At 44.1% G+C, this 21,271-nt stretch overlaps 1 protein-coding gene across 1 annotated transcript; it reads left to right on the top strand.

Moving 5' to 3' along the window:
- Positions 1–203: 203 nt before the first annotated feature.
- Positions 204–17,300, top strand: vimr2 (vimentin-related 2). Its single transcript, XM_070963231.1, has 10 exons — positions 204–313; positions 732–876; positions 1,037–1,195; positions 1,391–1,510; positions 4,646–4,741; positions 7,240–7,371; positions 9,055–9,186; positions 12,760–12,870; positions 13,022–13,146; positions 16,685–17,300. Exons 1-10 carry the CDS (start codon positions 204–206, stop codon positions 16,737–16,739), a joined length of 1,185 nt encoding a protein of 394 aa, XP_070819332.1. The 3' UTR covers positions 16,740–17,300.
- The last annotated feature ends 3,971 nt before the right edge of the window (positions 17,301–21,271 follow it).

Here is a 21,271-nt window from a genome sequence, read left to right as displayed (position 1 = left end):
CTGGGTTTTGGGCTTACTCCTCAGGTACATGTGAAATCATCGCTGGCTGATGTTCATGTTATACTTAGTCTGCTCCGTGGCCGGCGAGAGATCCTTCACCTCAGCGCTACATTCTCCTTCCCTGTGAATATAAAACCCCTCCTTGGACCTGCTGCCGCCATTTGCCCGTTGTGTCGTTGTCCACTCTGATCCCATCTGAAGCCATGGCCATGCTCAGAGTGTCTTCTTACCGCAAGCTGTTTGAGGATGATAGCTGGAGTCGAAACGGAGGGTTGAGTATGCAGTGTGCAGGGCAGTACCGGGCCTCCGTCAGGTCAGTGTGGGTCTCTGAGTAGAGGGACACTTTGATGCGTTTACCAGTTTTAAGATGTTAATGACAGACGCGGGTGTCGTTCCACTTAAAAATATGTTGCCTTTAATATTTTTTTAACCAGAGGGAAATGTTTGGGCTAAGATGATGAAGCTGGGTGTTGTTTTTTTCCTGAGGAGTGATGCCAAACGCCTTCTGTGCTCATGGAAAATATGACATCATGGTCGACTATGTTCATTTAGGGCTAAATGCACTGAAGCGACTGGAGTCAAACTTATGTTTCTTTTCTCTAAATATGGTAAATGATGGTATTACTATATGAATACTTGGTGAAAGTCATGAAAATCCCTGAAGGCAGTTTAAATTACCTCTCCCGTTGGATCCTTCAGAGCTCAGTCTCCGCTGCTTTGTGTCCTCTCAGAGGTGCAGCCGCTGACGAGTGTGACTGTGACAAGTTAGACTTCGAGGCTGCCAAGGCGCTCAACAAGGAGGGTCTGAACCGGTTTGTTCAGGACCGCGCCATCATCGCTGCCCTCAATGACCGCCTGGTCAGGCTTATTGAACTGGTGAGGACAAACACTTTCACTGCTCCCAATGACACATCAGCACTTTTCTTCTCCCTCTGCTCTGTCATGCCTTTGCTCTTGGTAAATGAAGCATTGAATCTATACATACATTCACTTCATGCCTGTTTTCATCCATATGTAATCTCTCTGTGCCCTTTAGGCCCATTGTTTTGAGGAGGAGAACGAGTCTCTTGAATGTCAGATTGCTGAAATAAAGGACGAGCTGAGCGGTCGACAGGCGCCCTCCAGCATCACCTCCACGGTGGCTGAGCCTGACTACAGTCTGGATGCGGTGGTGGACAGACTGCGCAGGGAGAGGGTAGGGTGCTGCTGCAGATGGGTGTGTCTGCTGCGTGCTTCTCTCCGTGTGTGACATTCCTAAATTGGGTTTTCTCATAGACATTGCACTTCTCATCCTATCCCATCATTTTTACTGCGGTTTGTACCGTGAGAGGCGGGCCTGATCTCTAACCTTGTCGAGATCCATCACTGTCTTCACTGCATCTCCCTGCAGGATGAGATCCTGCGTGACACCGAGGGGTTGCAGAGGGAGCTCGGGCGTCTGATGGACGAATGTGAGAAGGCTGCACAGCAGAGGATCCTCCTCCAGCAGGAGCGACAAGATGTTGCAGAGGTAATAGCTGTAAATACAATAGCAACTGACAAGCTAGTGGAAACCAGGATTAGGGCCAAAATTTAGAAATACTGAGGTCACAACTCTGAGTCCCCCTTAAAAGAAATGTAAAATTTACATCTTACAGCTTGATTCTGCAAAATAATTGAGTCAGATGCACTTAAGTAATTTAAGGTTACACATGGTTTTAGTTGCCAGCTTTACTGTTACCTCTCACACTAAAGTGATATCCATCAAGGCTGTCTTGATTGACAGATGATTTACTACCTCTGCACAACTCTGTAAAACATTAAAAGGATCCTTTAAGTTGGAGTGAGTCCTCAGACTAACTTAGCTTGTGTTCATATTTATTTTAAAGAAATAAGCTCAATAAATTCGCCAAGCTCCACAGATTCAAACTGCAGAGTTGCTTACTGTGAAGTGAACAGCAAAGGCTCATGGGATTTTCCCCACACAATAAACTTTAACCCTGTGGCTGTAAATCACAGTTGGCATTTTTCTGGCCTGGATACTCGTTCCTGTCCATAAGTTGTCCATCAAATGTCTTATGGACAGTTTGACTTTGACTAATAGATCCCACCAGTGCCATAGCAGAAGTGCTGTCTCCAAACCAGAGCACTGGTTTAGTCATAAGAATAGAAATAGTTATGTTTAACCCTTTATGTGCTCAAGTTTAGAATGGTTATATTTAGATTAAAGAAGTACTCCAGGAAGTTATAATCACACTTCCATGAAGCTGGGAAGGAAACAATGGCCAGAATTGAAGCAGCAGATGGTGAGAGAGCCTGATTTTAGCGCCACGTACACTTGATCCTACATTTCCCATAATGCAACCAGGAGCTCCTTTCAGTAGACCCTCCATCCATTCTGGGTATTCTTGTGCTACACTGAACAGTGACAGACCTCTGTTGTGATAACGTACCATCAGCACTAGATGGCAGTGTTGTCAAGCGTCTCCCTGCTCCCTCTCCCCTCGGCCTCCTGGTGCATCAGCTGAAACTCCCCACAGCTGCAGCTCTGTAGCCCAGCCCAGTGGGTGTTGATCACCAGCAGTCACACAGTCTGGGCTGGTGGCCCACTGCAACCTGAGCCACCAACTTTTCCTATACCCCCCCACCGCCCACCTCCCTCACACATGCCAGAGCCCCATCCCCTCCCAGCCCTGCCAGATGCGAGGGAGGCTTTAATTTCTCCCTTACAGATGTAATTCAGGCTTTAATACAGTGCTGTAACGTTCCTGCTGGCTCTCTCCTCTCGTTCTGAATTGGAAGCAGCTGCAGGGCGACGAGACTTGGTGGGAAATCGGCAGGGAGGTAGAAGAAGAGCAGAGATGCGGAGGAGAGGAGCGAATACTACACAGCTCAACCCACAACTAGCTGCAGTTCTCTCAACATAATGGTAGACTGACAGTGATGAAACAAGACATGTGCGGTTTGTTTTAAAGCATACTACTGGCTATTGTGTTGCTTCTCTCCTGCCAATTCTGCTCCATTTTCTGGGCCCACAAGTTTCTCCTCCTCATTGTCTCAGTTATTTTCACAGGGGACTTTTTTTGTTTCACCAATGTCTTGCATCACCAGACCTACTTGGCTGCGGTAAAACACAGTAGCACAAGTGAAATGAGATTAACAAGATTAAAATACAAATGCAAAGAAGCGAATGAATGAGGAGGGCAAGTGCTCAGGCTGTTTCATGTGTGGTAAGTGCAAGGAACATTAATGTGCTCCTGAAGATGAAAATAATAGATGCAGAAAATGTTCCTCAGACTTTCTTTGGCAAAACAAGGAGAGAAGTTCAGTTTAGTTTATTCAGTCAGCCCTATTGGTTAAAGCGCCTGCTGGTTTTGACCTTACAGGGTCCTCATTAGAGTGGAAATAGTAAAAACACTGGTTTTTGAAATGCTGAGGAAACCTAAAGGCCTCCGAAAACTTCATTTATCAATCAGGTCATTACTGTGAGCCATAGGGTCCAACACAAACACACGATTTTCGTTAGATAGAAAAAGGTGATGTCATGTTCTTCAGAACCAGCCGGAATTTAACAACATTTAAAACAGAATCTGATGAAAACAGGATGTTTCACAGCTGTCAGTTAAATCTGATCCAAACACAACCAAACAATCGTGATGAAGCAGATTAGCTCTATTTTGACTGTTAAATTCTTTATAAATAATACCTGAAGATGTTTTTTTCTTGTATTTTTGCGTCAACCCCACTGCACAGTACCTGCCCAGCACAAAACAACACAGACAAAGCTAGCAGCTAGCTGGTGAACGAAGTGAAGCATTAGCAGCTAAAAGAATCAGAAACATCCCTCCAAACCAAAACAGAGCTGAAAGAAGAGTGAATACTGGACTGACATTAGTCATGTGGGTAGAAACACAACTCCACATAATTGCTAATGTTGCTCTCCTGGATGCTAAAAATAGGCAACTGTTCCAACGTGTTTGCCAGACTAACTATAGGGTGCTAATTTGTCATTGTTTACAGCTTGTCCTGCTGCCCCTACGTGGCCCAAAAGTCAATTCATTTTGCTTTAAAGTTGCACGGAGTGTGATTTACAACAGGTTTCCGCTGCTGGCTGGTGTTTGAACACAGGCAGCAGCTGCAGCAGCAGGACCAGACTCACTGCTGTCCATCAAGGACCCTGCCACCCTCCCAGCGAGCCTCCACAACTTCACCACCAAACCCTCTCTGCATGTGTCCAAATGTAAATTCAGGCACCCGCGGTAATTGCATCCAACGCCAATTAATCTGGTTCTTTTAAAAGAGTAGATGAGCTGAGAACCCCTGCTGGCGAATGGATTGGTGGACAGGGCTTTTGTGTCTAGTTAGGCTCCTTCTGATCTTCCTCCTCCTCCTCCTCCTCCTCCTCCTCCTCCTCCTCCTCCTCCCCCTTCCTCTGCATTGCGGCGTCTACTTGCTGTTCAGTGAAACAGGTGGATGTGCCGGTGCTGATGGTTCTTAAAATGGTTGTTCAGGGTGGAAACAGAGGGAACACTTTCTCTACTTTTCTTCGACCTGTGGTGTGATTTAGCTCACAGTCTGCAGTCTTCCTCTCCGACACATCCAGAAATTAAAGTGGACCTCTTTTACTTTCAGCCTTGTTTTCTTTTTGACTTGATTTTCTGTGCAGGAAGTGGACGCTGTGACAGCGGGGTGTTTGGCGTTGAGGGAGCAAGTGGCTATCTATGAGGAGCAGCTGACCAACATGGAGGCCCAGCACAAGACGGTGAGGGGCGGGGGAGAGAGGATACATAGCTGCAGTGCGATGAAACAGGAAGAGTTTATTGCCACGAAAATGACTCAAAATGTAGCACTTAGGTCAGACGGGGGTGTTGGAGAAATGCCCAGACCCGTGGTGACAAACACAGCTGTGATGACCCCAGTCACCTTGCTGACGAGCCAAGAACAACCCTGTCAACAGAAGCATATGGGGAGAGGATTAAAACATGAAATATGTAATCTAGTGAATTCTGCAACTCATCAATATTTGGCCCTTTTCATTTTTTGTGCTCATTTGAGTCTTCATTTCAGTCTCTTAAAGGAATAGTCCAACATTTCCCTTCTTACTGAGGAGTTAGATGAGAAGATCAAAGCCACTCTTCTGTCTATATGATGCTACAGCCAGCTACTGGCTAGCTTAGCTTAGCACAAAGGCTACAAACAGCTATCCTGGCTTCTGTCTGCCTACTAGCACCTTCAAATCTTAGGAAATAATTTGTCTAATCAAATTGGTTATCTGTGTGACTGTTTCTTTGCCAACTCCAGGAAGTCACTGCTCCAGGCCAAGAAATAGTCCGGCAAGTAACCCAACATAAAACCACAATTTGTAGTTTTTACACTTTGTTTGGAATGAACAACTGAGATATAACATGTTTAACAGAGAGTTTTAGAGGCGCTGATAGGTGTTACCCTTGGACAGATCCAGGCTCGCTGTTTCTCTGTTAAGAGCGAAGCAAATTTTAGACATGGCACAAATCCATACGAACGCAAATCAACTGAAAAATGTAAGCTGACGTGAACAAGCTAAAATGTTTCAACTTGACCAACAAATTTGTGAATCTGAGTCATAAATGCACAGAGATGATTGGAAAAGACAGAAAGACTGAAGGGAAATAATAGAAAAATAGATTGGTGAGATAAGTCAGAGGCTGAACTTTATACAAATACACAGGTGTGGTGGGTGTGCCTGCTGTTGCTAGTTAGCTTACAGCCTATGTCTGTGCAGTTGATACATCGGCTGTTTGGGCCAAATAAATAAAAGGTCCAGCAGTCAGATTTATGCGAATCACATAAGGTGAAAAGTGTCTTCATATCCTGTCTGAACACCTTCATATTTAATGACCAGATATGAGATTAATGTCAGTTTTCGTATGTAACTCTCCGGAAGAAATTAAATAATGAATGATAATAATCTCAAAATGCTTTACCATTGCTTTAAAAGAGGCATATGTTTCCAATGCACCTCATTGCGTATGTCGCAGCCACACACACGCACACACCCAGCTCTCTCCACCTTCTACAATATTCTTCACCTCGCCAGGAGATGACAGACGCGCCCCAGTATCAGATCTAGAGGCTGTAGGCAGAGAGAGAGGCAGCTGAAGCAGGACCAACTCCATCACACTGTGTTTTTCTCTGCAAAGCCGGGCTGCCCAGCGTTTAACACACTCCCTCTGGGACACGGTCGATAACTCACAGTCCGGGAAATGCGGCTGAATACCAAATGAAAACAGAAGTTCCCTTTGTTTTATTAACTGTTGTCATTATCAGCACTTCCAGATACCCCATGTTCCCCTGACAAATCGGCAGCCATGTCGTTATTTAGGTGGAGGGAACAGGAGAAAAATGTTCGACTGCCACTGCGGCTCTGTAACAGTTCATTTTCTCTGTAATGGATGTGGGGTTTTTTACTGAAGGGGCTACATATTGGAAACTGAGGACATACATGTTGAATGTAAATGCATGAAAATATTTTGTATGTGTCTGCAGAGGTGCACCTTAACTCAAGTACTGTATGTTAGTACATGATCAATAATAATGCATCATAATATTGTATGTGAGCGTTTCCATTTCATGCCACTTTATACTTCCACTGTACTACAATTCAGAGGAAAATTATTTGACAGCTTTAGTTACATTACAAATTAAGATTTTACTTAAAAAACACAGGAGCTAATAAACTATGATGCATTGTTACAGATAAAACTACTCAGCGGTGTGTGGAATAGATACATATAATACACAGCCACAGGGGCCATTTGTCTGCATAACAAGCACTTTCAGATGCTTTAAGTACATTTTGTAGCAACATATTCAGATGGTTTATTTAAGTAAAAGTACCAATACCACACTGTAAGAATACTCTATTACAAGTGAAAGTCCTACATTCAAAATATTATTCAATATTAACACAACGTGTACTTTAAGTATCAGAAGTAAAAGAACTCATGATGAGTAATGGCCCCTTTCTGTGTGAAATTATTATGTATCGCTGATTTGTTACAAGCAGCATTTTAATGTTGTAGCTGGCTGAGGTGGAACTCAATTTAACTTCGTTCAGTAGTGTGTTTTAGTAAAGTAGCAGAAATTGGAAATACTCAGCTAAAGTGCAAGTACCTCAAATCTGTACAGTCCAGTACTTGAATAAATGTATTTAGTTACAGTTCACCTCTGAGTAAAGGGTCTGAACATGTGTTTGTTTGTATTTGCTGATTGTACGAGCAGGCGGTGGAGGGTCTGCTGGAACCGGATGAAGGGACTAACGGAGGGGTGGCAGCGATTAGATTTGGCATCCCTGACATCACTCCAGTCTTGGATGTAAAGGAGTACTACCGCCAGCTGGCTGAGAGCCTCCAGGTACAAGACAGTGTGCCATAAAACACGTAACCAGGTCTTGAAGTGGAAGCCTTCCTGTGCCAAATGCTTTACAGTAGCATGTCTGCGTACATCTTTAGATTCACAGTCTGACTGAGCTACACTTACATGCACATGAATGGACAAACCTCATGCACAGCAGGGGGAGGTATCTAAGCGCAGTTGCTCAAGTCATGCACCTAATCAGCACGATAAGCTAATAAAAATCCTCTGTAAAAGGTTAAACCAGTGTTTGAAAATGTGCAGAAAGATAGAGAAAAGCCCCAAAAAATGAATACAAATTTATTTTTTCCTCCCCCATTAATCATCCTACAACCCCTCAAATTTATCTTGTGATCCTTTGGAGGGATCCGACTCCAAGGTTGGCAACCTCTGGACTAAACTGCTTAACTCTATAAGAAGGAACACAAGCACCACCGTGAGCAGCTCCAACAGTAAAACCCCACTAACACACTGATGCATCAGTATTAATGTCGTACATTATGTATTTCAGTCACAGGGGCCATTTCTATGCAGAACAAATCCTTTTACTTTTGATACTTTAAGTGCATTTTGTTCCTAATAATTCAAGAATTTTACTTAATTAGGATTTTTTTTTTATTTTAGTAAAATGATCTGAGCACTTCCGCCACCACCGATACACACTTTCCAGACACCAGCTGCCATCCTCATCCTCCGACTGACCACTTGATCCCTCCTTTGTTCCCCACGTCACCTTCTCTCCCTCTGAAACAGCCCGGTCAGGTCCAGATGTAAATCTCAGCTTTCACAAATCACACGATAGTCCCACTTGTTTTCTTTGCCTCTTAACACAACACCAGGGAAGAACTTGAGAATCAGAGGTGCAGTTCTGGACCCGAACAGAATGCCTTTGTCTACCTGTGTGTGTGTGTGTGTGTGTGTGTGTGTGTGTGTGTGTGTGTGTGTGCGCCTGTGTGTGTGTTTGCCGTCCAAGTGACGAGGTGCTGCATTGGGGTCAGATTATAGCTCCGGTGGGGCTGACCTCCTCTGGGCCGAGGATGTCTGCCCAGTTCAGAGGTCAGGGCTGTAATCAGACTGTTGGCCGCCTTCCCAGGCTCCTCAGCAGCACTGAAAGCTGGTGTGTGCGTGTGTGTGTGTGTGTGTCCATTCAGAGGCACGGCTGAAGAGTATCTGGCGTATTTATGTATTTGTGTGTCCGTCTACATGCGTAGGTGTGTTTCTTGTCCCCCCAGATCCCATCTATTCACTCTCTCTCCCTCCCATTCGGTCTCTTCTCCTGCCAGCTGGACACCGTCCTGTCTGTGCCTGGCCTCGATTACGAGACGCAATTGTCTCGATGCTGAAATGATTGCTATTGGGTTTGAACAGTAATGGTGATTGCTGGCTGACTCTCACACACCTGTGCACCCTTGTGTTGCTCGTTTCGGCTGCATTTGTTCCATCTAATCAGGAATGTGGTGTACACAAGGAGAGGTTTAACCATCAGCCGGTATGAGAGGCTCTGATTGCTCTTTGCTCCCCCGTCAAAGTGCTCTTAACTGCCAAAAAAAAAAAAAAAAAAAAGCACTATCCTCTGTGTCTTTGCATTTGCAGACTCAAACTTAAAGGTCAGACAGTTTTTTTTTCTATATATACCTACAAACTTTCGCAACTGCACTTATTCCTGATCTTCTGTCTTTGCAGTACGAGTGCGGTGCAGCCTCTTCTGCTGTGGTTCACAGTGCTGATGGAAAACAACTGGAAGTGGGAAGAGCTGCAGGGTCAACAGTCAAAGACTTGTCAGAGATGAAGGACGTCAGTGAGATGAAGATGCTGGTGAGTGGACTCTTTTTTTTCAGTTTTTCAAGGGTCAGTTCACACAAATTGCACCAAAAAAAAAAAAAAAAAAACAGAAGAAAAAAGTACAATAGAAACTGTCATACAGACATCTTCAAATGATCCCCGTGCATGTAAGTGCAGCCTGCAGGAGCTTGTTTCAGCCTTAAAGGGATAGTGCAACATTTTTAGAATATTCTTATCAGCTTCCCTGCTGAGAGTTAGACGCGAGGATTGATATCACTGTCAAATCACAGTATCACTGCAACCTAAATATGAAGCTACAGCCAGCAGCCCGTAGCTTAGCACAATGACTGGAAATGAGGGGAAACAGCTAGCCTTGCTCTGTTCAGTGGTAACAAAATCAGCCTGCCAGCACCTCTGAAGCACGTTTGTTTAATCTGTACATCATGGTTTTATTTGGGGTTACGTTTCGTATATGTTGCAGCCACTTTCTGGTGTTTAGTCGTCACCGCGAGGCTGCCAGGCTTGTAGTCTTTATGCTAAGCTAAATTAGCCGTCTGCAGGTGGTAGCTTCATAATTACTGTACAGACATGTCAGTGGTGCTGATGTTCTCCTCTAGCTCTCAGGAAGAAGTCAAATAAGTGCGCTTCCTCAAACGTGGAACTATTGCTTTAAGAAATAGTCCCTATGAAAACTGTTCACTGTGTTCTGAGGCTGAGCCACAGTAATGAAATAAAGGTTGAATTATTTCAATGGAATTTATCGATGCTGTGAGCACCGATCTGCCTCCACATTTGCTGGATGTATAAATCTCAGTAACTGAAATCTATAACCTCTGCAAATTAAACCAAAACTGTCTACATGGCTGGCTCCCAAGAAATATTCTTTTGGTCATGAACCCTTTAAGTCTCACAGTTACACACCATTTAAAGACTTCAGTTACTACCCACTGATTCAGATCTTCCCATAATACATTTCCCACCTCTTTAATGACAAAGAAAAGAGGAGTCTCACAGCCCACAACTGGCTCTGCGTTAGCCATCAGCTCCTAAATCAGACATAATGGTGAAAATGAATGGTTTCCCACAGCAGGCGAAGGGAGTGGAGAGCAGCTGAGTGACAGCAGAGCAACAGTGTGGGAGATCCTGCTGACCAGAGTGTTTACTCTGTGGACACTTTCAGCAGGAGATGTGAAGGGCTCGGCTTCAGCTCAGACAGGATTTATTGCCCTCCGTGTCCTCAGTTATTAAGAACAGTCTTTCAGAGCGGCTGCAGTGTCATAAACGTCTTAAAACTTCACACACACACACACACTGCCCAGAGTCTTCCTCTGTAGATGGAAGAGAGGAAATAAACCTTCATCGGATGTTTCTCATCTCAGCCTGCAGAAAAATGCCAGGAAAGCAAAGGGGGTTTTGAATGGAGTAGACAGCAAAGCAGGAAGTTATGACTCAGGTAAAATCACCAGGTGACTGCAGGAAACAGAAACTACCTCCTCTTAGTTCAGTCTCTCTCACATCCATCAGCGGTCAGACCACAGCTGACACCTAACCACATCTGCAACAAACACGGTGGTTTGCTTCTCATTACTGTGGCTGCAGCTCTACCTCCAGCTCTTTAAATAAACACTGAGCCTCTCTAACCACACAGCAGAAGTCTCCCAACATCATCTACTTTTCTCTAATATGCAGCACACAGTCCCCAGGTCTGCCCAGTCCAGCCTGACGGATGGACAGCACGGCCGGATCTGCTCTGTTTCCTCCCTCGCCCGTGATGGATGCCTCGGGTCTGGTTTCTCACTGAGACACAACGTGGCCAAACAAACAGATTGCAGTGAAATCAGCCCTGACGCAGAAATGTATATTATAGAGCAGGCGCTGATGGGGTTGTATGCCACTACTCGTATACACAGCCTGCCAGGCTTTACTTATCATGCCAGGGAGAATGGAGGAGCGCGTGAGTAAGCGAGTCGACCAGGCTGCGGACTCATCATCAGCCTCTGAGTTGTAACCAGGGTCTTCCTCTGCTCACATGATCTCGCTGAAAGACGAGCACGGGCGCCTGGATCCCCATCTGGCTGTGACAGCTAATTGTTGAACTTCTGTGATTGCTGTAATTACTCACAGCAAGACACTGCAGCCTCAGTGACGGGATGGGGAGGGACGCTCCTGCATGAGTCTGTCGCAGAAGTAACCTGTTTTATCTGTGGAGGTCGGGTTGATTGGTATACAAGCTCGATTCTGAAAAAAGTTGTGATGCTGTGTAAAACGCTACTAAAAACAGTGTTCCTGAGCTCATGTAGTAAAATCCTAATCATGTGCTCACAGAGGGGTGAACCTCGCCCCATCTTTGCTTGAGCCTTTCCAGGATGCCCCTTTCATACCCAATCATGATACTATCACCTGTTCCCAATGAACCTGATTACCTGTGGAAAGTTCCAAACAGGTGTTTTTGGAGCATTCCAGAATTTTCCCAATCTTTCGTTGCTCCTGTCCCACCTTGTTTGAAATGTGTTGCTGCATCAAATTCAGAATAAGCAGATATTTACAAAAATCAATGAAGTTGATGAGCTCAAACATTAAATTATTGTCTTTGTGCTGTTTTGAGTATATGTCAAAAGGGGTAAGGCGCTTATCACTTTCTGTTGTATTTATGTTTTGCACAGTGTTCCAGCTGTTTTTGAATCTGGCTTGCATTAGATTTTCGGGCTGTTTGAGCTCAGTTTCTATATTTTAAATCAAAAATGGATCAAAGACTATGTGTAGTGTAAAAAAGGGGATGCTTGAGGTGACCAGCCCACAGAGAATTTTCCCCTCTGACTTTTATCTTGTTGTTTTGGTTTTACAGCCCACAAATTCTGCCCTTATCATCCCTGTTTTCAGCAACGGTTGAAAGAGTTGTTAGCAAACAAGAGTCTGCAGCTAGTGTCTCTGTGTGGCTGTACTCAGGCACAGTGGAGCTTTGAGCTAAATACAAACGACTGTATGCTACCATTCTCATAATGACAACCATGCCGATGTTTAGCAGGCATCATGTTTAGTTTGTTCACTATCTTCGTTAGCATGCCAACATTTACTGATTACCACAAAACACAGCTAAAGCAAATGTGAAAATCATTACTTTAGCAGGTATTTGGTCATAAATCAAAGTTTCAGACCTGAGGGAGACATGAATGTTTGAACCAAATTCCATGGCAATGGTAGTAGCTGGTGGACTGACTGACTAACGTTGCCACGCTACTGTCCAGCATCACACAGCAGAGAGCGTTAACAACTAGCTGGTGAAGAAGTCAAACAGATCGCTCATGCTGTTTTTCAGATGTTGGGTTTTCAGTTGTCGGTTAAAGCTGTATATAATCAGTTCAACCAGAACACCTGAGTTAAAGCCTTTTGTTGACAATCATCTACAGTGTTGATGTGCTCTTAAACACCCTGAATGCCTGCCAGCTCCAGGGCTGCTGTTTTTTAACAGAAAATGACCATGAAGGGAGCATCAATACACAGTCTAGCATCATTATTATTACTATCAAGGTAATTCAGTAGAAAAATGGTTTTGTGAGTGTACTTTGAATGAATAACCATTGCTGTATGTCGCCTGTATTTCTGTAGATTTCTGAGCTGCAGAAGGAGCTTGCTGAGCTGGAGAAGTGTTATGAGGAGCTGGAGGACGAGGCTGAGATGAAGAAGGCTGCATACATGGCTGAGATCGCTGAGCTGGAGGTCTGAGAGTGGACTGATCAATCATAGACTGTGAAGGACCAGTGGTTTGGACCAATTCTGTCATTTAATCTCACTCTCTAATCCCACCACCCGTGTGTGTACGTGCATGCATGCATGTGTGCACGTGCATGTGTGTGTGTGTGTTCTTCAGTGTACCATAGACGAAATGCGGCACCAGGAGGCCGACTTCCAAACGCAGATGAAGGAGCAGTGTGAAGACTACAGGGAGCTGCTGAGTGAGAAGATGGCCAGAGACATGGAAATCACTGCCTACAGGTCAGCACAGCCTTTTGCAATGAATCTGATCAGATGGTGTTTTTTCTGTCGGTGTAAAACTGCTCTGAGAAATAGATGTTCTAAGTCTTCACAATTCAAGACATTTACAGTCAGGTAAACAAGGAGCTGTCTTACAAATCTTGCAGGAATGACAAAAAATGATCAAATATACTTAACAAAAAGACTGAATTGGTACATAACCCAGAAATCACTGCCAAATATAAATCTAGGCAGGCTGTGGATGCACCTCTTGCATGTTGCACTATTGGTGTATTTATATATGCATGTGTATATAGCTTCTTGTTATCTATATTGTCACCTATTTGCATGTACAAGGTGAGAGTGACTAGAAACTGGAGTCCTTGTATGGACAAACATACTTGGCTCGTAACTGATTCTCATTAACCAAGAGATAAAACCAACTGTAAACCCACCGTTACGTCACCCTCTGGCTTGTGGACTACCGTTTGGAAGCCTCGAGTTTGGCGTTATGGCCAAACGCCATCTTTGTTTTTCTTGGATGAGAGGGTGTAGCTGGGAGGACACACAGTCGCCGTTATCCTGATTGGACCCGCTTGAGAACGTGAGGAGTCACCATGGTAGCGACTTGTCAATCATAAGGTAGCCACGCCCTGACGCATACCCTGCTTTACTGTCCATTTGACTCTAAACGGGACCATAATTTAAATGAACATCATGCTGCATTGAAAAAGACTTGAAAGTAGTGATTGAGACCATAAACTCATGGGTAAAGTGTTTATGGAGGTAAGAAGCCAAGTGAGAAGAAGAGTAATGGTCTCATAATATCACAAACAATCTGAGCTCTTCTTGCATCCAGAGAAGTCGCCCCCTGTGGGTCATGAGAGAGAATGCAGCTTGAAGGCACTTCTGACGTTGGCTTCACTTTTCAGACCTGGAAGCTCCATCCACTATTTATGCCATATATAGATACAGCTCAGGGCCAAACCATTACAAAATTAGATTACTACATTAGAGCATATTACCTAGAATATCTTGCACTTGCAATTTGATCCTCTTTCTATCAGTAATCTATTTGATGTGAGTTGGTAGCAGGTTACAATCTGAAGAAGCTCTGTATACAACAGTGTCTTTCAGATAATGTGTTTTAATGGTTTGTGGATATAATTGATATTTCCACCTGGGACTGATTTTATAGCAATACTTACAGTTTAACTTAAAGGCCTAATATGCTATAACAGATCGTAATGTACTAGTGCTGACCCGTATTGTAATGATGAGCTGCCATAAAAACAGCACTCACAGTGGTCATTCGTAGCTGCAGGTTGTTATTCTTAAATGAGACCCCTAAATTTTTAATGCACACTTTATGTCATGTGCAGCATGGTGCAATTATACCAGAGAAGATCAGGAGACTTTGGGACAGAGCGGTCCAACTGTTAGCGAGACTGTCAGTCAGCGGTGTGACAGCGCTCTGGGGCAGGGATGGACAGCTGTGTCTGCTGGAGCTTTTCACTCCAACAAAAACACTGCACCGGGCCGCTTCACTGATTAGTTTGCCTTCTCCTGTTAAAGGTGTTCAAGTCATAAAGTCAGCTGCTGTTTTTTTCTGATTGCAATTAAAATCCGCAGCCTTCCCCAACATGTCTTGTAGATTCCCATCTCTGCGGCAGGGGGTCAAATGAAAACAGACGTCCCCCGTGGTGCTCAATAGAGCGCCACACGTTATTTAAACCTGTCGAGGAGAATGAAGCGTTTGGGGCAAAGCACATAACGATCCAGGGATGATTTCATTAGATTTTAAATTAACTCAGCACTCTGTTTACTTTTGACATTCTTTACATCCTCTCAGAGTGTGTGTATGAAAGCACACAAGAACACACGGGCAAATGACGTGTCCATTGTCACCATTCCTGCCTCAACACGGACAAGACGTTTCTACGTGAGCGTCACCGTGAATAATATAAGGAGCATTTCCGCAAGATCATGTGAAGTCAGATATTCTCCAACATCTCAAACAATGTCGCCTGGGCGTCCGCATTGTCCATATTAAGATATTTCTGCGAACAAAGAGCTGACATCACCGGGGTCACAGGAAACAGCTCCTGAATATGCTACAACTTCCTGTATGTGACCTTGAAGACGTTTCATGTCATACCCTCCGTCCACTGAGGTTGTTTAACAATCTGCCATCCTGGTATGTGGAGTGACGCACTTTAGCCCATCTCATCCTGCTGCCACGGACTTCCTCTTGGTCTCTCCATCGCCGATCCAACTGCATTTGACCCCCAGGGGGCCCTGCTGCAGACCTGAGCCCAGACCCTCACAATGCCTCATTAGAATGGGCAAAGAGGACCTCACACTGTCAGCACTGTGTACTGGTCCGCTGCCAGCTCTTCTCCATGCCAGCCTGTTAATGTCAGCCCTCCCCTTACACACATTTCCAAAATTCGCCACAGTTTTAATTCCCTCTCCTTCCCCAGCAGACTGTCCCAAAGACATTTAAGGCACAGGGAAGGCACACAGTCGATGCCAACTTTTTTTCCTCTCTTTTTTTATTTACTGGATGTTTTGTCATGCGTGATTAAAACCATGAATAAGAAATGAAAATGGTGGTTGTTTATTCTCTCCGTGCCGTGGCAAACTGTCTGCACAACAGACCCTAATGACCCCAGGCTGCCATTACCGGGTGGCTTATCGCCTGTGAAAGCATCTCAGAGCAGTTTAGGCAGATGCTCACTGCTTTTGCTCACTGCTAATGTGAACCATATTACACCGTAATTCATTCTGCTGTTCATTGTGGTGTGCTCACACTGCTGCACGACACAGCAACAAGTAACTCCATGAAGGACATGATCTGTTTTAGTTCAGTGCGCATTTTGCAGTGGATGATCTTAAAGCTGCTATAATCAATGCTTTTATATGAATCAAATGACTCCCCACAGCTCTACTGAACTTTACAGGATCCTTCAGCTTGTTGTTTTGGTTTTCCGGCCGCAGCTTTGTAGTTTTGTGTGAGTTAATTCTTACCACTGTCACCAGGAGCATTTCCAGATGCAGCAGGCAGCTGTTTTCAGTCTATAGCTATAAAAACCGACAGCTCGCTACCTGCTGAGCACCAAACGACGGACAGATACTGTTAGCAATGAGCTGAAAAACACAAATATTTCCCTCTGGAGTTGGTAGAGACCAAAAACAGAGCTATCAGGTAGACACAAAGGTGACTTCATATGGATAACAGTGTTGCTCTGTGTCTGCTGGGTGTGTAAAGAGGCAACTGTTTGCTAACAAGTTGGTCACATCAGTATGATTCATAAGGCGATGTGTCAATATTGTGTTTTTAGCTTGTATCTGCTGCTCCCAAGTGACCAAAAAAGATCAGTTATTGTAGGTTCAAATGTGCATGCGATTAATATATCATGGTCAACGCATTTATAATGTTGTGAACGTACTGGATTTAAAGAGTAATCACATTTACTGAAACAGTACTGAAGAGCAGCTTTACCTCTGAGCTCTTCCAGTTGGTCACTTGTACTTTGTGTGTTTTTGTGTTCCTCAGGAGTCTGGTGGAGGAAGAGGAGGAGAGGCTGTGCAACCTGTGTCTGGAGGCCTGAGAGTCAGACTGGTTGGCTGGAGTGTGGCTGGATGCTCCCCCGCACATGGATTAGAAAATAGACATAAGAGAAACGTGAAAAACACGCCCAGTTCTGCACTAGGACGAAGCTTAAGGTACCACTGCAGCAATTTAAGCAGATGTAAACTTATCATGACAGATTAATGCCGTCTGGAGGCCTAAGCCGGGCCATTGATAACAGGTCGCTGGCAGATGACCCCGAGACTCCAAGAAAGATGGAGCTGTCTAAAACGGGTGGGAGGATGGGGGCTGTGCGATGAGTGTGTATCCATTCAGTGTCTGGCAGGGATATTTCCTTAAGTGGGTTTTATCTCAAAGCAGCTCACTGATATGATTCATAAATGTTTTGTCCCCTCTTTGTTGAACAAGCCCCACACAAACACAGAAACACAGATACCGACGCACACGAGCTAAACTGTGCGGCTCCGTGGAGTCATTGCACCTCGTCCATCACTCAAACTTTGTCTGATTACCAGCTCTTAACCTTTGACCTCTTCGGTGTTGGCAACCATATTGACAGCTCTCCCTTCAGTAACTGGCAGTAACTGGGAGCATCTCACCTTCACATTTACAGTCGTGCTTTCATGATGGCTTTACATGCGACGCTGACAGTCAACTGCGCAGCGCGCTGTTTGCTTTTCAAATGGCTCATGAAGTTTCCTGCAGCTCTTATGAGCACCTGGCTCTTTCCACAAGAGAAGTCTGTGTGATTCATTATTTCTCCTTTGAAAAGCAATGTCCCAATTTGCTGTCATTTCAGAAATAAGCATTTGGTAATACATTCCTCTGTAATCTTTTCCTTATTTTCTACATGACTTTCGAGCTGTCTGTGATAAATCATTTCTGGTTCCCGCTTCTGCACAAGCGTCCGAATGTGTTTTAGATTTAAATTAAATAAAACTAGTTGCTTGAGAGATCACCTCATACTGTGTGATTCCTTTCGTGAAAATCCGTTTCATAAGAACTGCTTGTGAATCCTTGGGCTTAAGACTTTTCCTGCGCTATAAAACTATGCAGAGTGATTTATGTTCTGTGAACCTGCTTTCATTCATCTTCATGCTTAACGTGAGATTTGAACATTCCCAGCTATTAACGATCTCAAAGGCTTGTTAGCTCTGCCATAAAGATGAAAAATGCAGCTAATAACGGATCAGATAAGATTAGCCACACTCAGTGCACTTGTGGTGATGAGGAGTTAGCCTCTGTAATAATTGAGTTCAGTGTCTGGAGAAAGGGCCGGGGCTGGGTGGCCGCAGTGACTTGTTTAATTGTCCTGACATGAAACATGGCCGGCTCAGGAGGAAGCCGCTGCGTCTGTTTTCTCAGAACCGCAGAGCTCAATCAAGACCTCAGAGGAGAGGAGTTGGAAGGCGTCGCTTTCCTTCTATATCTCTCAAATGAAACACCAACGAGCCACCAAATGTTCCTCATCTCATGGGACTGTGTTCTGCCTTGTGGTAAATATGAAAATGTCTGAGAAAATTGTCTTCCTCCTCAAGCTGTGCTTTCCCACTTTTATCTTCTCTGCTGTGCCTCTTAGGGGAAGGTGGCTGACTGTATGGAAATCAAGGAAATGCATGAAATAGACTGGACCAGAATAGTAAAATTTCGACTTTTCAGGAAATTCATCATCTATCCTGCTATTGTAGGTGTGCTCCTGCACAGGAAGGGGAGTTTGCGGTGTGTTCAGACAGCTGTTCAAGAGAATAAATGATCAGTCCAAGTATCAACTCCTGTATCAAAAACAGATGGAAAAAATACCTAAGAATACCTGGAAAGGGGTGCAGGATGAGAAAAATATTTTCATTGTATTAATTGTGTATTATTATGGGTAAAATCAACAAACGACAACAAAAGAAAAAAGTACGATCAACAGCCTAAACAATAAACATCCAAAAACGACAAAGCCATCTTGTCCACACATAAAGGGGTTATTTCACACCCTGCAGAAAAGCAGTATGAATATGCAAGAATAACTTCAAAAAAGCCACGCTGGAAAGCTCTGCGAGGCTGTTCTCGGCAACAGTTTTTGTGCTAAATGCTAACATCAGCATGCTAACTTGATATTTTGCAGGGGGTATACTACAAAGCAAGTTGGACACAGCCAAGCTTTCTTTGCATTAGCTGGCTCGACAAAACCAAATACCCCAGTCAGAGATAACGGTTATCAACTTTCTTTGTGAACCCGAGTTTTCATCAGACTATGTGCATGTTCCCATATAAAGGGGCATTTGGTGCACGCCGCCAACTTTAGTCAAGAGGAACAGGTTTTTATAATGCAGATACTGAAGTATATAAAAGTTACTACTGTAAAAAGCAGCACAGTTGCTGCAAATAAGACAAGAGAGGACTGATGGCTGAAAACTGCTTATAGTGTTAATTCTTGATATATAACTTTATCTTTTGTCTCAGTGCTGACTGTTTATTTCTATTTCTAGTCACATTTTTGAGCACTCAAGCTTGAAGCAGCATCTTTAAACATCTCACTCAAAAATTGCATTTAGGTGTGACACTTTAATAAAGAACCTGTGGTGACCGCTTTCATTTTGTGAAATGAATTTTATTGATTGAATATTATGTGGGATAAATAGGCCTACCAATAAATTAATAAATTTTCTCTGCACATCACATCCTCTAGAGCTGATCAAGTGTGCAGCATAAGTTATCATGGTGATGTAGCCAAGTTAAAAGAGAACCACCTTTTAGATACCGAAAGCTCATTCGACTTGACAATTGCTAACCCATTAATCTCACTTTGTACCAAAGTGATGGACATTGCCATCCCTACAGCTGTGGCTGAATGGACACAGCACCAGTGTTGCACTGGAAACCACACAATATCTAAAGAAAACATGAATTCTCATAATGACAGCAAATAGTTCAGTAATCTAGGAAAACAAAGCAAACCACAGGACTCTTTTTTACGTTTTATACAAATCCTAACATATATAATAAATGATGAAACAGGCCGTCGTCCTCTGAGGCAAATCAACAAGCCAGTCAAGAACATTTTGAGGTCTCGATGAGTTTCTACTAAAGCAAAAACTTAAAAGCTAAATGACGTGTTTGGATTTATAAATCTGGTCATTCCGGCACTTGCAGCTTCTTTGTAACCCAATTAAGTGTTTCAAAGACTTGTGATATTTGTGAGTGTGGTGACCTCTGTCCTCCTCTGTTTTCCTTTGCCCCCATCACACGTCCTTGACAACTGAGAAAAATGCGAGTTAACCCCTCAAAGCTGGTCGGTGACATTGAGTGGCCCGGGGCAGGACTGTGGCACTTATGCTCCTTGAAGCCGGACAATTTGATTTGAAGGCACAGATTTTCAAAGCTGAGTCATGGATCAGTGGTCAGCCAGTGGCTTGGCCTTTTCATCCCTTTTTTTTTTTTTTGCATCGATGGTTTCTGTGGACTGGGGGAGGGGGAGGGAGCGGGTGTTGAAAAAGCAGCAAACCTGACCAACACCAACAAACAAAGAAGTCACTGCTGGGAATAAATGAGTGGTCTCCTCTGGGTGAGACTGAATGTTTCACGATGCTTTGCTCGTGCTGAAAGGAACCATTTCACACAACATATGCCGTGGACATAACATCCCATTAACTTCACACGGTGCAGGAATGTCGCTACATTAAGAGTGGCAGGGCCAGGCTGATAAATGATGACATCTGAGCTCGTTGTGTCAGTCCACATATCTTCAATCTCCAGCAGAGGAATCTGATTAAGGCCTGAGGTAACGGTGAGCGAGGTCAGCCTGTATGACTCAGCTCAGCTGTCACCTACACCTAGGTATCCCCAAAATCTTTCCCTTCAGGTTCACCCGGACAAATAAACACTGTCCTCAGCGAAGACAAAAGTCATTTTTTAAAGTCTCTTCATGGCAGCTTGGACGTCGTGAACCAAGCTGGTGTTTAGAAAGCAAATAAATAAGAGAGGACGGGGTTGAATCAAGGAAGAAAATAAGAACAGTAAAAATATACAAAGGAGAAAGAGCTATTGAGAAAGTATTTCCTTAACAAGAGGGGAACAAATAATAAATTATGGGGCCCCTCTCCCTTGAGGCAGGACTGGCACGCCTGAGGGTAGCAGGAAGTGGGCATCCCTCTCTTTTTATAGGGGTTGTGGACAGGCTTCCACTGTGGGAGCATCACACATGACAGAGCCCGAGTCCTGAGAGAAAACTCCTTAAAAGAGTGTTTACACACAAACTTCGCACACACACAGCTCCTCACACAGTTTATACGCCATGCTGTGCTGAATGAAGATGGTGGTGGTGTGACATTGTAACCCCGTGTCCCTCATCACGTCATCGCCGTAGTTTCTGCCCTCCTCATATCTGCAGTCCCACTCGGCCTGTAAGACTGAGTGACTGCTGACAGCAGCGACCCCACATTTACCCCACACTGGCCCTCACACCTCCCCAAAGCAGGTTGTAAACACCCCCCAAGACGAGACTCTTCATCTTGATCTGCCATATATATGAAATTCTGATACCTTTATTTCTTGGCAAACATT

The sequence above is a fragment of the Chaetodon trifascialis genome, chromosome 5 (assembly GCF_039877785.1).
Source record: "Chaetodon trifascialis isolate fChaTrf1 chromosome 5, fChaTrf1.hap1, whole genome shotgun sequence".
Taxonomy (NCBI): Eukaryota; Metazoa; Chordata; class Actinopteri; order Chaetodontiformes; family Chaetodontidae; genus Chaetodon; species Chaetodon trifascialis.
This window is presented reverse-complemented; position numbering and strand designations above follow the sequence as displayed.

What these genes read in the sequence shown, in the direction of transcription:
- vimr2 (XM_070963231.1), top strand. Translation starts at nt 204, where the DNA reads ATGGCCATGCTCAGAGTGTCTTCTTACCGCAAGCTGTTTGAGGATGAT. An exon ending in TGGTCAGGCTTATTGAACTG is followed by an intron (nt 877 to 1,036) that starts GTGAGGACAAAC and finishes TGTGCCCTTTAG; the next exon opens with GCCCATTGTTTTGAGGAGGA. An exon ending in TCAGTGAGATGAAGATGCTG is followed by an intron (nt 9,187 to 12,759) that starts GTGAGTGGACTC and finishes GTATTTCTGTAG; the next exon opens with ATTTCTGAGCTGCAGAAGGA.